Below are 16482 nucleotides of genomic sequence, written 5' to 3' on the forward strand. Positions count from 1 at the left end.
ACCCAGCTCCCAACCCAACTTTGAGAATAGATTAACGGCAACGTTTTTTTTATCGCGCGATAAGAGTCTCACGTTAACCAGCACGTTAACGCCGTTAACGGCCCACCACTAATATATATACAGCGGGAAATAAGTATTTGACACATCAGCATTTTTATCTGTAAGGGCATTTCTAAGTGGGCTATCGACACAAAATTTCCACCAGATGTAGCCATCAAGCCACATATTGAATTCATACAAAGAAATCAGAACATTTAATAATATGAAATAATATGAAGTCTGCCAGTACCCCTTGCTGAAAAGCAGCCCCAAACCATGATTCTTCCACCCCCAAACTTAACAGTTGGTATGGTGTTCTTGGGGTGGTGAGCAGTGCCATTTCTTCTCCAAACATGGTGTGTAGAATGACTGCCAAAAAGTTATATTTTGCTTTCATCTGATGAAAGTTCTATTTTTGCTTTTCATCAATAATCCACGGGCTTCTCCAAATGCTCTTTCGCAAACTTTAACTGAGCCTCAACATGCTTTTTGTTCAGCAATGGAGTCTTGCGTGGAGAGCGTGCATGGATGCCATGGCACTTCAGTGCATTGCTTATAGTTTTCTTTGAAACAACAGTACCTGCCGCTGCAAGGTCTTCCTGAAGTTCTGCCCGAGTGGTTCTTGGCTCTTGGAGAATCTCCTGATTATTCTTTGGACTCCTCAGACAGGGATCTTACGTGGGAACCTGATTCGTGGCCGGTTTATGGTGAACTGATGCTCTTTCCATTTCCGGATAATGGCCCCCACAGTGCTCACAGGAACATTCAGCATTCTGGAAATGCGCCTATAACCATTCCCTTCAAAACGCTTTTCAACGATAAGATTACAAAGATCTACATAGAGTTCTTTGCTTTTACCCATCATGAAGTCTTTCCTGTGTGCCTCCTAGGTAATGAGAAGCCTTTATAGGCCATAAATTACGACTAAAGCAGCTGATATTAATTAGTACTGATAGGGGGCAGGATTTCTCTCTCAATACTGTCAGATTTCAGGTGATCTCCTGGCTTTCTATGCCATTTTGCACCTTGTTACCTTCATGTGTTCAATGCTTATTCCCTGTGTCATTTCATTTTATTTGTTATGACTGAACTTGTTTACTTAAAAATTCTAATTTCTTTGTATGAATTCAATACTTGGCTTGATGGCTACATCTGGTGGAAATTTGTGTCAATAGCCCAATTAGAAATCCCCTTACTGATGAAAATGCTGATGTGTCAAATACTTATTTTCCCCGCTATATATATATATATATATATATATATATTAAATTTTTGATCAAATATTTTTGTTTTTTTGGAAATATCCTTCAAAAAGAATCAAAGACGAAAGCCTACTCATTTTGGCATTTTAAACACAAATATAAAGTTAGTTATATTTTAATATTTCATATGTAGTTTAGTTTTCACTACTGTTCCTGACCCTATAAGAACAGATCTGAAGTCTTTGCATTTGTCATCCTCTAGTGGTACATTGTGGTCATTTATTAACAGTTAATCAATTTATGTTTTATATCTGCTGACTACTTTTAGGTTTTAGTTCCAAATATGCCATTGGTTATATTCTATACCACATATAACGCATATTCTGTAACCTCAGGGGACGACCTGATGCGATGTGTTGACCTCTATAATCAGTCCCAGTCCAAATGGTTTGAAGAAATGGTCACAACCAGTCTGGTAAGCCTGAGCACAAAACATGACAATATTTGTGTATGTATTTATTCATTTAATTAGTGTCTCTTTAATTGTAACCTTATAATTATGTCATATTATAATTATAAACAATCTTATTTTAATATGCTTTTTTGTATTAAGCGTGGACTTGAAACCGTATATTCGTTCGCACATGACATGCTATTATATTATTGATACAAATAACATTTCATTCCTACATTTTATCAATATGTGAGCCATAGTTCCCTAGTTTTAGCTAAGTTGTGCATGTTTATAAATAGTTTAAACAATATAATAACAATTTAAAGGCATGCCATGTGCGCAGCCCTGTAAACAATGTGTTATGGTAATGACTTTTCCCTTTTTTAGACAAATGAAGTATAAGCCTGACATGCAGGTTTTAGAAATGTTTCCTCACTAAAGAATCAAATATGAATCTCATTCTCGACATATCTTTTCTCATAAAACCCACAGGAACTTGAGAGATTGGAAGTGGAACGTGTGGAGATGATCAGGCAACACTTGTGTCAGTACACAACGCTACGGCATGAGACAGACATGTTCAACCAAGGCGTGAGTTGGGCCAACCCTATTCATCTCTGTGTTTATGTAAACCGAATTTATAGAGATTGTGATTAATAACAGCCTGCTTTTACATGTCCAGACTTTAGAGCCCATTGACAAACTGCTTCAGATTGTGGACCCTGCCAGGGATCGAGAGCTGTGGGTGATGGAACACAAGACAGGGGAGGTGAGGCCAGTGGACATGGAGATCTAAATCCAGAGACTGATGCTACTCCATGGTTTCAAATCATCTGGCAGAAATTTGGTCTGAAAGAACATTCCCTTACTGGAAGAGAGTGGGAGAAACTATAAAGCAGCAAGCTGAAAAACAGCACTCTCTACCATTTGATTGTCCCGGTGCGACCCGCTGAGATTAGACTTAAGAGCTTGCAGAGGTGACACCGTGATTTTCCCACAAATTTGATCAAGTAAGACTTGAAAGGAGGAAAAGGAGAATGTGTAAATATCTACAGAACTTTCACTCAGGAGAACAAATGCTAAAAAAATTATCCATGAAGTCATTATCTACTATTGCAATTGTAACATTAGGATTGAATCTTGCTCATATCTTGATTGTCAAGCATAGTAAATTCATGCTATTTGAAATTGTACTAATATATATAAATTCTCCTGTTGTCAAATGCATTGAACAAGTACAACCGTTGTGAAATGCTATGAACTAAACATGGCGTATAGACTACACACATATGCCTTATGTCCATTATCATCCTTTGTATGCAAAATGATGCAAGATATACAATCCGAACCATAATTTATTATTACCCCGTATTGGCTTTTGTTTCAAATTTAACTGAGGCTCATAGTCTATTGTATGTTCAAACAGCAGCTGAATAAAGTTGTCAGTCCTGAGATACTTTTTACAGTACACAGATAATATATTGCATTATTTTGCACAGTGCCTATTTTTGTACCAAATTAACACGGTCTTTAAGAAATTTTAACTGGATTTCATTTTTTATTATAGACTTTTTATAACGCGCATTTGCCATTCCGCCATTCAATGTATTTAAACTTATTCCCCATTACTGATGTATGTGTTCAATCGTAAACCTGCAATGTGCAAATAATAATCACTCTGTATTATAAATGGATGTAAATGAAAAATAATTGGTGAAGAATGTCTTATGCTCGCTGTATAAATTAAATTCATTTTAATGTTCGGCTAAATAAGATTTATTGTTTGCACTTTTAAGGTTACCAGTTGGTGTCACAATAAATACAAAACTAACGCAACCATAACATCACTGAGCAAATGAGTGACACGAATGTATATCTATTCAAAACATTTCCGATCATTTATAATATTTTTTCTGTGTATTCTGAAGATATTCAAAGCAAAACTCAATTTATATTTGATTTTAGAGTGTATGTGTGCTTTTGAAGGCCTGAGAAATTGAGATGTCTTTAAATAGATCTCGGGGGTTTCTTACAAAATCAATGAAACAGATCCGAGTGCGAGTATAATCGAATGCCACATTATGTCAATATTACAAACAGGATACTCATTTCTTGATGAATAATTAAAATAGTATACAAACTGGTAAAATGTAATAATACATACATAAAGTGATAAAAAGATTGATGTTTTTATGATTATTACAGTAAATCTGGATGTAGAATGGTGTCTGCGTTTAGGATTCCAGGCGACAGATCTCTTCTGATTCTAATCAATCATCAGTTTCTTGATTGAATTCAAATATGTGGGAATAAGAGAGCTGACAGACTCATCATCATTAGGGGTCTTCTCTCCTCGCCCTTCTGACCCCACAGAACTGGGTGATCTTATGAGCCCTGGATAGGGAGTGCTGTATCCCTGTGATTCAAACACAAAACACTGCATGTAAGCTCCAAGTAACAACAAGAAACCAACAAAATTAAGGAAGGGTGTAAAGCATTTTTGGCTGTGTGGTTCCATCAAGAAAACTTATTTTGTGTAGTGGAATTTGTGCATGACTGAAAATGTCATGGGTTTAAATCCCAAGGTACTATGAGTGTCGCAATTTACCGGTATATATAAATCTCTAATTCCTACACTCGAATTGTAAGTGTGATTGTTATTCAAAAATGGAAAAAATACAGCATAAACAAAATTGTTTTTTTGTTCATTTTAAAAAATAAATATTTTTTTTGGCAACGATAACTGTGACATGAAAATCTGAAATTGTGACAGCCCTATTAGGAACACATGATCAAATACATAGCTGTAATGTATTAGTAAGTCACTTTGGATAAATTACTCAAAAAGAAAAAGAGGGACATTAAATTTTTGGGTGAAATTTTAGAATCCACATAAAATGCACTATAATCTTTACAGGTTAACTTACTTTGACCTTTTCTAAACAGCACATTTCCTCTGTTCAATGTTTCATTACGATGTTGCATAACATCGATTAGGTGATGAGAGAAGCCTATGGAGTTGGTGGCAATACTGTGTGGGTGGCTGTGTCTAATCCTTACAGAACTGCCCTACATCTTGTGAATGAAGTGAAGACTCATTTAGACTCAGACTCTTTAACCATTAGGCCACGACTGCCTGCGTACTGTGAAAAGCCAATACTACCTAAATTACAGCATTAGTCCAGTCAGTGTGCCTCTGCATGAGCAACACAGGCCTGATTTCTCTTTTCTCCAGACTGATTCCCGTAGAAAACGTATTGGATCAGCTGAGTAGTCATGAACAGGGTCGTAACCCTGTACCCCAAAACCTCATTGACCTGAGGGGAGCCCTTCAAGAAGAGTGGGTGCCATGCCTCAGCAGACAAGAAGTCAATTTGTGAACAACATGAGAAGTCGTTGTCAAGCTGTTATTGATGCTCAAGGATTGATGCACACAGTATTTAAATTTTTTGTCGAGGTATACCCACCACCACTGTTGTTATCTTATGTTTCAATAAATTGTTTGAGATTAAGAAATTACCATTGCATGCTTCTCTCCTTAAATGCCCTACTTACTTGATACAATATGACTGTAGCATGAACTTTTTACATTTTCCACATATTTCAGCCAAAATTCAAATATCCCTAACTTTTTGTGAGTAGTGAATGTCTGTCAAGTGTGTAAATTACTTCATACATCTATAAAAAAATATTTTGAGACCAGTGAGCTAAAACTAACAATAATGGCAGAGAAAGGTGAAGGTAGTACAGTGATTCTCAACAGGGGGGGTCTGGGCCACAAGGGTGCCCATGCTGAATTCTAAGGGGGCCTCACGATGACAATTTAAAATGAGACATTTATCAATGAGACGTTGAAAGAGATTTTATAAAAACTTAAAAGAAGATATTTACTCATATTTGGCCATTTTTATAATGAAAAAATAATTTTCCAGTTAACTTCAAGCCTAAAGTATTTTATTGTAGGCAGCATGAAAAAAATATGTAAAAACATGAATTAACCATTATTGGTTATAAAATTACGCTTTCCATGTTTTCTTGTAAATTTGTAAAAATTTTACGTCATGTAAAATTACATATTTTTTTGTCGTAAATTTGCAGTTGTTTTCTATCATTTAATAAAATACATGAAAATTCTGTAAAAATAAAATAACAGTAAAGTAACAGTTACAGTATTAAAAATGGGGGAGTTTGTGAGTGGGAAGGGGATCTTTGATTGTTGTTGAATACAATTGGGTGCCTTGGAGTAAAAAAGGTAAAAAAAAACACTGTTCAAGTACCATTCGCTTGCACATGCCACTTGATTTCCTGCCATGCTTTGAAATCGAATGCAATGATTCATGCTTACTGTACAGGGAATCTCCACAATTTGGAGGTACTGAACTCTAGATCACTAGGGAATAAAAATGATATGAGGTTATACGTATAGACAGACTCACAGATGAGTAGCCCTTGCCAAAGCTGCCTCTGTGCTTAGTCCTGATTTTAGTGAGAGCTGTCTCAGCTATGTCGGCCCGCTCCTCTGCATCATCTAACTCGTGAACAGTCTTTCTGTACTTGGCCAGGTTCATATTGGCCTGCTCCTCCTGTGTAAAATGTGTATATAAGTAAAGGTGACGCAATACAATGAGACTATCCTTTACCATGAATATAGGCACAATACACACTGCAACCTCTTCAGCCAGTCTCTTACCGCTTCCTCCACTTGTCTCTTATACGCTTTCATTTTAATCTGGAGTCTCTCCACCAGTTCCTGCATCCTCTGCTGGTTCTTCTGGTCCTCCTCCGACTGGAACAGCAGCTCCTTCAGACGCCGCTCATTCTTCCGCAGGTTTTTGACGGTCTCGGCGTGCCGCTTCTGCTCGTTGTCCAAGTCCAACTCTAGTTCTTTCACCTGTGTATGCCACAATTCCAGACAAATCAAAAATCTAAATCATTCAGTGCGATGAATTTGCCATTAAGAAGGACACTAGATAACGTTGTTTACCCTGCCTTCCAGCTTCTGGATGATCTTCTTGCCTCCTTTCATGGCCAGCTGCTCAGCTTCATCCAGTCTAGTGGTCATGTCCTTTATCTGGACCTCCATGCCCTTCTTCACCCGCTCCAAGTGCATGGTGTGCTCCTGCTCCACACGCAGCTCCTCCGCCACACGTGCAGTCTATGAAGAAAAGGGGGTTGTTCATATCCTAAGAACAATAAAAAAGTAGTCCTGACTGAGATGCTTAAAAGGGTTCTTCGCAAGTGATGCCATAGATGTCTAATACCTCACAGACCGCTTTCTTGGCCTTGTCATTGGCTGTTCTCAGTTCACCCAGCAGTTCCTCATGTTCTTGTGTGAGCTGCTGTAGATCTACCTCCAGCTTCCTCTTTCCACTGGATACAGACTGTAACTGCACAGAAGAGAAAGGGATCAAATTTGAGACGCACCGATACTACATTCCTCCACCAATACCGATAGCCGATTATTTAGAGTGATATCTGCCAATACTAATATAATTTGGTGAAATTCTGCATCAGTCTCAGAAATCAACTTATTTTCTTAATTTCCTAGCAGTTTGGGAGTTTTGTCTTATTCTCCAGTGAGACAACATTACAGTACAGTACAAAGCGCATAACATTACAATAATACTAAAGGTAAGAAAAACTTAAACTTAAATTAAAAGTGGTTTCCCTACTGAATAAAACCATAGAAACCCAATAGAAACCATCACAAATATTCTAATGATTTCCATTAGAATATCATTATGAACAATAAGTTCTTTTAAAATTAGAACCATTACAAAAATCCTTTTGTAGGCAAATTACCAATAGAGACTCACAGAGAATTACAGTTATCATTAAAACCGTTCGTTCGTTTGTTCGTTCGTTCGTCTTTAAAACCCTTACAACTTCTTTGATGGCCTCTGTTTTTTCACCCTTCTGAAAGACAATAGAAACCAATAAAGAAGTTGTAATGTTGTAAAGGGATTTGCATTTGTTTCAATGGAAACTTTATGGTGTCTACTGGTACGTGATGGATTCTGTTGTTGGGATGTCAAATCCTTCTGGAAGAATAACCAAAAAGGAATTTTGTAATGGTTTTAATGGAAAAAGCTTTTGGGTTGTGATGGTATTCTAATGGACACCATTAGAATATCTGTGATGGTTTCTAAACAAACAAAGGTTGACAGAGGTACACCTTATCAATGCATTCGGACCAATTTTTTATGGTATTGAGACTTCCACAAAAGCTTTTTAGGGGTATTTTATGAATACAGTATAATCACTTTCCTTGAAATACAGATATTGCATCTCACTGCAAAAATTATTTCCATGATATTTTAGTCTTGTTAATGCTGTCCATGTACAAATATAACAGATCTACAATTCTTAAATTAGGGGACATATTCTATTCTATTTACCCTATCCAATGAGGTAATTAAAAGTACTTAAGAAAGAGGTCAAACTTAATTAAATCTATTTTTTGTAACCCTATTGGGAGATTTTTGCTCAGGTTTTGCATTTTAACCATAAACTATTTCTGCTTTCTCATTTATTTTGTAACCTTAGGTCATTTTAATTCTGAAGAAAATGCAAGTTTAAATATTTTTTTTAAATGTCTGCTGCAAAACTAGACAAAATACTAAGTGAGAAATGTAATTCTTTGCATTGCTGACAGCTATAGGTTACAGTATCTGCTTAGAATCTAAACTCATAACCAGATACATAACTACAATAGAATATTATGAAATATAAAATGTTATGGATAGCAGATTACCACGGATTACTTGGTGTGTGTTTGTGACTTTCTTTAACATGTCTTCCCTTAGCCCCATATCATGTCTGATCCTCATCGTCTCCACAAGGTGTGTACCTGGTTGTCAAGCTCATTGTATCTCTCTGAAGTCTCCTGGAGTTCTGTTTCTAGGGCCTTACGGCTCCTCTCCACTACCTCCAGTGAGGCACGACTCTCTTCTCCTTCAGTAACCAGCAGGGTGCAGCGGCGCTCCAGTAGAGTCCGCTCCTCTCTTAGTTCCTCCTTTATGCGTGCCTCCTCCTCCAGCTGTACCTGGAGGTCCTGTGGGAGACACTGAATGATGGTTAATTTAGGATTGTTGGCATCTTTCTTTGATGATGTTGTGTGTAATGCACTATTTAATTGTAGATTGATGATCTTAGTGGGTCCCAGATGATGTTCTTGGTTTCTCAAACCTGCCCCCTAATGGCAGACCTTAATACATGCACATATATATGTTTATGGGGCTACATAGATTCTGTCCTGCATTATGGTCTCAACAATTATAATAAGAGGCAATATGTGGACCTTAATTTGTTGTTGCATCTTTTTGATGTTCTTCATTAGATCGCCGTTGTTTTTGTTCAGCTGGTCCACCTGAACCTCCAGCTCACTAAGGTCACTCTCCATCTTCTTCTTGACACGGGCTGCCTCCGTGCGGCCCTTCAGCTCCACATCTAGACTGGCCTGCAGGGACTCAAGTGCCCTCTGGTGGCTCTTTCTAGAAGTATCAAAACAATTAAATTGTAGTATAGTATTTTTCTCAGCCCTTTTTGAGCCTTCACATGAAAATGCATGTTGGAACTAAAATGGCGGTAACTCATGAATTCTTTGGAATACGGAAAAAAAAATCACACACAAACAAAAAATAAAAATACAGGTATGTAGTCAGGTTTATGTTAAAAATATATAAAAAAGGTTTATGTTCTTCTTTGATTAAAAACTACATTAAAAAACTACGGGTCGCAAACAAAAAGTCTAAGCACGCTTTTTATAAAAAATAATAAATTACTCTCCAAAGACCAAAAGAAATCTGTATTCTAGAGTCAAAGACCTTTCGAATGATATAAAGTTTGACATGATTCGATTTGAAATTAAATGCACAATATGGACGCAAACATAGGTGTTCCCTATACGGAACGGGTGACACTTAACAGGCTACTTTAAGTTTATGGTTGGCATACAGAAGCAAATAGATGTCAGTTTCATTTGGAAAGATGAGGTATGCCGCAGACATGAGAAGATGCAAGGTAGTCCCACATTAGTGAAAATATAGAATATAGAGGACAAGTTGGAAAAACACAGTTAAAGAACTGAAATGGAAAAAAGGATAATTTGCATTAGAAGCTGAAGATATTTTTTAAATGCATAATCGCAAGATTGGTCACCAAGGATGAGCCAGGATTTACTGGTGCGATAGCTGACACGGAACTTAAAGCTCCAATTTGTATTTAAATTAGCATATATTTATTAGTTATTATATAACTAAAATATGTTATTATCAAACTTTTTACATTTCATTTAAGTTTTCTTCACAAAAGTGTTTGTCTAGTTTTATTTAACCAAAATTCTAACCAAATTGAGCAAACACTGTTTAAATACAAAAAATTTTACTTCACAGTTTTTTGTAGAAAATAATATGCTAATTAAATCCACTTGGCTCAAGAATCATACGATACTTCTTGGAATGTAGGGATGGGAAAATGGACCAGTAGGTACCTCGTGGCTTCAAACTCCTCTTCTTTCTCCTGCAGTCTGCGGTCCATATCTACTTTAACTTGAGACAGTTCCAGCTGAAGACGCAAAACCTTTGTCTCCTCAGCCTGTAAAATAAAACACAGAGAAAATCAAAGCATAACGGTAAAAGATTCTGTTCAAAATTCCTCAACTAACTGCTGTCTAAGAGCACAAGTACACCAAAACTCCTCCATTCAACATCCCTCATTAGCATTACCATTACCTACTCCTTTCAGTTTTACAGTCATCCATCTCCATCCATCAGCCCACAGTCAGAAGGTTACAGGGGTCAGCTGATACATCATGAGGATGTTTCCCTCACCGATTTTTTCAACTGACAGCTTCACACCTGTTTCATTTTTATCAGCTTATGTCCAAAGTTGACAAATGAGGGGGACATTTGTTCACAGAAAACATGACAAGCCTGATAGGAGCATTAAGTTATGTTTTATTCTAAGAGACTTTCTATTGAACCTCATCCTAGGAAGAGTGCCCCCATTTATAATTGTTGAGCATAATGTCATATTTTGAATACTTTTGTTTTAAGTTACTAAGTAGTAGTTTTACAGTCAATACTCATACAGAGAGTAGAGACATACAATTGTATATGCATAAGGAAAAAACAGAAACATAAAACATGAAAAAATCTAGAAAAGATGTTATTATTGCCTAATTTGTACCTTGGCAATACTTACAGATCAAATAATTACAGGTGATTTCTAATTCTTAACTGCATTAAATATGATTACATTTTTCTTTATGAATCAAATCTAGGGTAACTATGGGGGGCGGAGAGGGTTGTTCTTTCTTTACCTCTAACGCCGCCTCAGACTCCTCCAGTGACGCCTGCAGTTCCTCCTTCTCCATCTCGATTTTCTTCTTCATCTTCTGAAGCTCATGAACGCTCTTTCCTCCATCTGAGAGCTGGTCAGTAAGATCAGTAATCTCCTCTGAGACACAACAGAGCCACACAACAGATGTTGCATAGAGTAACTATGTACAATATAACTATATGAATATAAGAGTATATCAATACAGTTGAAAGAAAAAGTATGTGAACCCTTTGGGCTTACTTGGATTTCTTCATAAATTGGTCATAAAATGTGTTCTGATCTTCATCTAAGTCACAACAATAGAGAAACACAGTCTGCTTAAACTAATACCGCACAAACGTTATACGTTTTCATGTTTTTATTGAACACAACATGTAAACATTCATAGTGCAGGGTGGAAAAAGAATGTGAACCTTTGGGTTTAATAACTGGTTGACTTTCCTTTGGCAGCAATAACCTCAACCAAACGTTTCCTATAGTTGCAGATCAGACCTGCACAACGGTCAGGAGAAATTTTGGACCATTCCTCTTTACAAAAGTGTTTCAGTTCAGCAATATTCTTGGGATGTCTGGTGTGAATCGCTCTCTTGAAGCATCTCAATCGGGTTGAGGTCAGGACTCTGACTGGGCCACTACAGAAGGCGTATTTTCTTCTGTTGAAGCCATTCTGTTGTTGATTTACTTCTATGCTTTGGGTCGTTGTCCTGTTGCATCGTCCATCCTCTGTTAAGCTTCAGTTGGCGGACAGATGGTCTTAAGTTTTCCTGCAAAATGTCTTGATAAACTTTGGAATTCATTTTTCCATCGATGACAGTAATCCGTCCAGGGCCTGAGGCAGCAAAGCAGCCCCAAACCATGATGCCCCCTCCACCATATTTCACAGTTGGGATGAGGTTTTGATGTTGGTGTGCTGTGCTGTGCCTTTTGTTCTCCACACATAGCGTTGTGTGTTCTTTCCAAACAACTCAATTTTGGTTTCATCTGTCCACAGAATGTTTTGCCAGTAGTGCTGTGGAACATCCAGGTGCTCTTTTGCAAACTTCAAACGTGCTGCAATGTTTTTTTTTGGACAGCAGTGGCTTCCTCCGTGGTGTCCTCCCTTGAAGTCCATTCTTGTTTAATGTTTTCCTTATTGTAGATTTGTCAACAAAAATGTTAGCATGTGCCAGAGATTTCTGTAAGTGTTTAGCTGACACTCTAGGATTCTTCTTCACCTCATTGAGCATTCTGCGCTGTGCTCTTGCAGTCATCTTTACAGGACGACCACGCCTAGGGAGTGTAGCAACAGTGCTGAACTTTCTCCATTTGTAGACAATCTGTCTTACCGTGGACACATGGACATCAAGGCTTTTAGATATACTTTTGTAGCCCTTTCCAGCTTCCAACAATTCTTGATCGTAGGTCTTCTGAGAGCTCTTTTGTGCGAGGCATGGTTCACATCAGACAACGCTTCTTCAGAACAGCAAACTCAAAACTGGTGTGTGTTTTTTATTGGACAGGCCAGCTTTAATCAACACATCCAATCTCATCACATTGATTGGACCCCAGGTTGGCTGACTCCTGGCTCCAATTAGCTCTTGGAGAAGTCATTATACTAGGGTTTCACATACTTTTTCAACCCTGCACTATGAATGTTTACATGTTGTGTTCAATAAAAACATGAAAACGTATAATGTTTGTGCGGTATTAGTTTAAGCAGACTGTGTTTCTCTATTGTTGTGACTTAGATGAAGATCAGAACACATTTTATGACCAATTTATGAAGAAATCCAAGTAAGCCCAAAGGGTTCACATACTTTTTCTTTCAACTGTATGTGCATTTTACTCTATAAATGTTTCATACGGCAGATTAAACTTCCACCCTATTCATGACATAATGGGCAAAACTAAATGTTATCCTTTTTTACTTCTATAAGAGATTGCTATAACATTTGTATTGAAACATTGCGAGTGCCAAACCTCTAAGCTACCTTTCATTCTCTGCAGCCCATTATTGAGTCAGTTTGTTTCTATTGGACGCCTCACCTCGACTAATTATGGTTCAGTCTTAAAACCACAGCCACGCAAACAGAGACCATAAGAAAGGATTAAGACTGACATTTTGTGGTTCCAGTCCCACATTATGCTTGCTCAGCTCAACTGTGATTTATGTTGAAATGAGTTTTGTCATGAATTCACACGTAAAATACAAAAAGCTACAAATAAACAAATCTTCTATAATTACGACACAATAACATCACCACTCAATTGTAAGGGGCAAGTGGTTGTATTTATGATGTGTAAATGATACTCTGAGTGCCAGTGTTACCCTGTAAGGTCTTGTTTTCTCTTCGCAGAGCCTCGCCCTGTTCCAAGGCCTCCTCATGAGCCGTTTTCAGCTTGAAGAGCTCTGCGGCGTGCTGTCGGCTCTCTTTCTGACAGTTCTCCACTTCAGCCAGCAGCTCCTCACACTTCTGTCTCCAGTCACTTAACTGTTTGTCCAGCATCCTTTGTTTTTTATCGAGCACTGCTGCCACATTGTTCGCCTAGAGAAGATCGTTATCAGTCCAACTGCGTGGAGAAAGTGTTACTCTGCAAAAACTGTCTGGTTGTCAACACCCATCAGATGTGATTATCTGTCGGCTATTAAGGCAAAAGTAATTTACCTTGAGTTCTTCCAAACCTGCATACATTTCTTTGTTCTGATGAACACAGAGCAAAAAAAATTTGGACGAATGCTTGTAACCAAACAGTTCTTGGCCACCATTGACTACCATAATAAGGAAAATGACAATGATAGTCAAAAGTGCCCCAGAATTGTTTGCTTTCCTACATTCTTCAAAATATATAATTTTTTGTTTAACAGAACAAAGAAATTTATAAAGCATTTTTTCCCTTCTATAGTAGTCAATGGTGGCCTGGTTTGGTTACAATCATTCTTACAAATATATTTGTGTCAATCACAAATTACATAATTTTTGGGTGAACTTTCGCTTTAAGGCACAATGTTAAATGAATGCAATACAACCACCTATGTCAAAGTGTCGACCTCAAACTTAAAAAAAGTTTTTTACGATATTATATAGCATTAACAAAATATCTATAGTAGCAGTTATTAACAACACAGCTATTGTCAATACTGGTATATTGCGATACTCCTAAATGTATACAGTTTGCATGAAGTGATGTGCTCATACCTTCTCTAGATCCACGCACAGTTCCTCCACCTCTCCCTGCAGTCTCTGTTTGGTTTTCTCTAGACTGGAGCACTTGGCCTGCGTGACCTCTACTGCCTCCTCTGCCTCCTGCAGTCGAACCGTCAGCTTCTTCCTGCAACACATATTTACATGATGTCTGAGGGAAGTAAATGTAGGACAAGTCTCTGGAGAAAGTGTTACAGAACTGTAATTGTTAATTTTTGCATGGAAAATTAAGGAAGTTGATCCTGGATATGTGCTAATTGTGTATATCTGTGTGTGTCGGTATGTTTCTGATGACGACGCATACTTGGTTTCCTCTAGTTCGTTGCTGTGTTGGATGACATCTGCTTCGTGCCGGCTTCTCCATTGTGTAACGTCGCTGTTGAGTTTGGAGACGAGACGCTGTAGTTCCTGTTTACTCTCCTGCTCCTCTTCCAGTTGCTCCTTGAGCACTTCACACTCTTGACGCATTGCTGTCATACTGCTGATCAGGGCCGCTTTAGCCTGACAAGACCAAAACAAAATTTGACATGTTGTAGTTAACTTATAGACATGCTGAATCCTGTTTTCCACCAACACAAATAGAATTTAAGCATTTAAAAAATATTTTAAAAATCATTTATAACAATTGATTTCATGATTTTTATGTTCATTTCATTTAATTGTGTATAATTTTTATATAATTAGAATTTATTTTAGATGGTTTCATCGAACGCACATGCCTGGCCCGAAGTTAACTTCTTGTCTGTGTTTGGTCTGTGACACTGTACATCTGTTAAACAACCAGTAATCAAACAATAGGCCTCCTACATCAAAACATTACTCAAAAGCCTGCTTTAATAATTGGAACTCTAGATTTAAAAACCACAATGAGAGGTCCGAGGACAGAGCCCTTCAGGACACCAGTTATAACAGGTGAAGGATCTGATTTAAACTGCTTAAGCTGTTCAAATTAATTGCAGTCCATAAAATAGGAACGGAACCAACGAAGAGCTGTACCTGTAATTCCAAGTGACTTCAGTCTATTTAACAGTATGGAGTGTGAAATGGTATTGAATTCTGAGTCTGTAATAAATCATTAAAGAACTTCACAAGTGCAGTCTCAACACTATGGTACGGACGGAACCCTGATTGAAACTGATAAAGTCTTTTCAATAATTTTTGGCAAGAATGGTTACTAAGAAATTGGACAGAAATTCTCAAAATTATTATAATCTGCCCCTGGTTTCCTAATCTGCCCCTGGTGTTACCACCGCGGTTTTGAATGCAAAAGGAACAATTCCAGAAAGCAAAGAGGCATACATAATATCAGTGATTGGAGAAGAAAAGAATGGTAAACATGCTTCAACCATATAATTTGGAATAGGATCTAGTTGGCAAATTATAAATTTAGATTTTCGTACAAAAGAGAGAATTTCATTAGTAGTTGGCAGGTTGAAAGCAGAAAAAAATAGTTGGAGAGATTATGTAAAGGTAGGGTAGATTAATTGACAGTCTGGGGTTATTACAACCATTTGCTAATGGATGTTATCAATCTCCTTGTTAAAGAAAAACATACAGTAAATGCCTCACACAGCGCTATAGAGTATAAATTAGGAATAAAATATTTTTTCCCACAACATATCCAATTAAACTAGCATACTGTATATATTTTTTTGCTGTATAGACGTTGCATATGGTCAGCATATAACTCTTTGAGCACTGTAAAACCAGATTTAATGCATAATCACTCCAAACGACCCTTGACTTTCATCTGGTGAAGATCAGATGTAAACCAATATGCAAACATTAAAAGAAATAATCCGCTAGGAAACCATTTTTTGTGGATGTGTACCGGAAGTTAAATTTGGGCCAGAAAAGCACATACAGTATGCACAGTAAGTTTCTTTATGTCGTTGCTTTGAAATCGTCTCTATAGTAATATTAATTAGTTACACACCTTGACGTCTTCATCATACTGCTTCTTGAGATCCTCATGCTGGGTCATCAAGAGACTTTTTGTTCGACTGAGATGACTTCCCTTGTTCTCTGCTTCCTCCATCTGCCTTGTTAGCTCATTATTCTCAGCTGCAGAGACATTTTTGTAAATATTTTTTAGATTCTAACTTATTTTGTAGTTGTTATATAGATATTGGCCAATAATCGGTTTCGTATGATAACAGCATTTTTTTATATTGACTATCGGCAAATAGTTTCAAAAGAGCCAATGATTAGGGCCGATATATCCTGTCAATCAAAAGAGGATAGGGAAATGCAATGAATTTAG

General features: G+C 37.3%; 2 protein-coding genes across 5 annotated transcripts in view; one reads left to right on the plus strand and one right to left on the minus strand.

Annotated features, from left to right (window-relative positions):
• The window catches only part of LOC130439371 (growth arrest-specific protein 7-like), a 41212-nt gene extending 38292 nt beyond the window's left edge, over positions 1-2920 (plus strand). For both annotated transcript variants that reach the window (XM_056771974.1, XM_056771975.1), the window contains exons 12-14: positions 1637-1716; positions 2188-2286; positions 2378-2920. In XM_056771974.1, the coding sequence (XP_056627952.1) occupies positions 1637-1716; positions 2188-2286; positions 2378-2491 (293 nt within the window). In that variant the 3' untranslated portion in view covers positions 2492-2920. The remainder of the gene's footprint in view (positions 1-1636; positions 1717-2187; positions 2287-2377) is intronic.
• Positions 2921-3677: 757 nt separating this feature from the next.
• LOC130439370 (myosin-16) overlaps positions 3678-16482 on the minus strand; it is a 57154-nt gene continuing 44349 nt past the window's right edge. For 2 of the 3 annotated variants that reach the window (XM_056771972.1, XM_056771973.1), the window contains 13 exons: positions 16156-16283; positions 14524-14720; positions 14214-14346; positions 13346-13562; positions 11018-11154; positions 10187-10290; positions 8996-9188; positions 8546-8749; positions 6957-7082; positions 6680-6850; positions 6386-6586; positions 6132-6278; positions 3678-4111 (listed from right to left, as the gene is read on the minus strand). In XM_056771972.1, the coding sequence (XP_056627950.1) occupies positions 3962-4111; positions 6132-6278; positions 6386-6586; positions 6680-6850; positions 6957-7082; positions 8546-8749; positions 8996-9188; positions 10187-10290; positions 11018-11154; positions 13346-13562; positions 14214-14346; positions 14524-14720; positions 16156-16283 (2108 nt within the window). In that variant the 3' untranslated portion in view covers positions 3678-3961. Of the gene's footprint in view, positions 4112-6131; positions 6279-6385; positions 6587-6679; positions 6879-6956; positions 7083-8545; positions 8750-8995; positions 9189-10186; positions 10291-11017; positions 11155-13345; positions 13563-14213; positions 14347-14523; positions 14721-16155; positions 16284-16482 lie in introns of those variants that run through there. The other variant, XR_008909446.1, reaches the window with a different exon arrangement.

This window comes from Triplophysa dalaica, chromosome 17 (genome assembly GCF_015846415.1).
Source record: "Triplophysa dalaica isolate WHDGS20190420 chromosome 17, ASM1584641v1, whole genome shotgun sequence".
NCBI classification, from domain to species: Eukaryota; Metazoa; Chordata; class Actinopteri; order Cypriniformes; family Nemacheilidae; genus Triplophysa; species Triplophysa dalaica.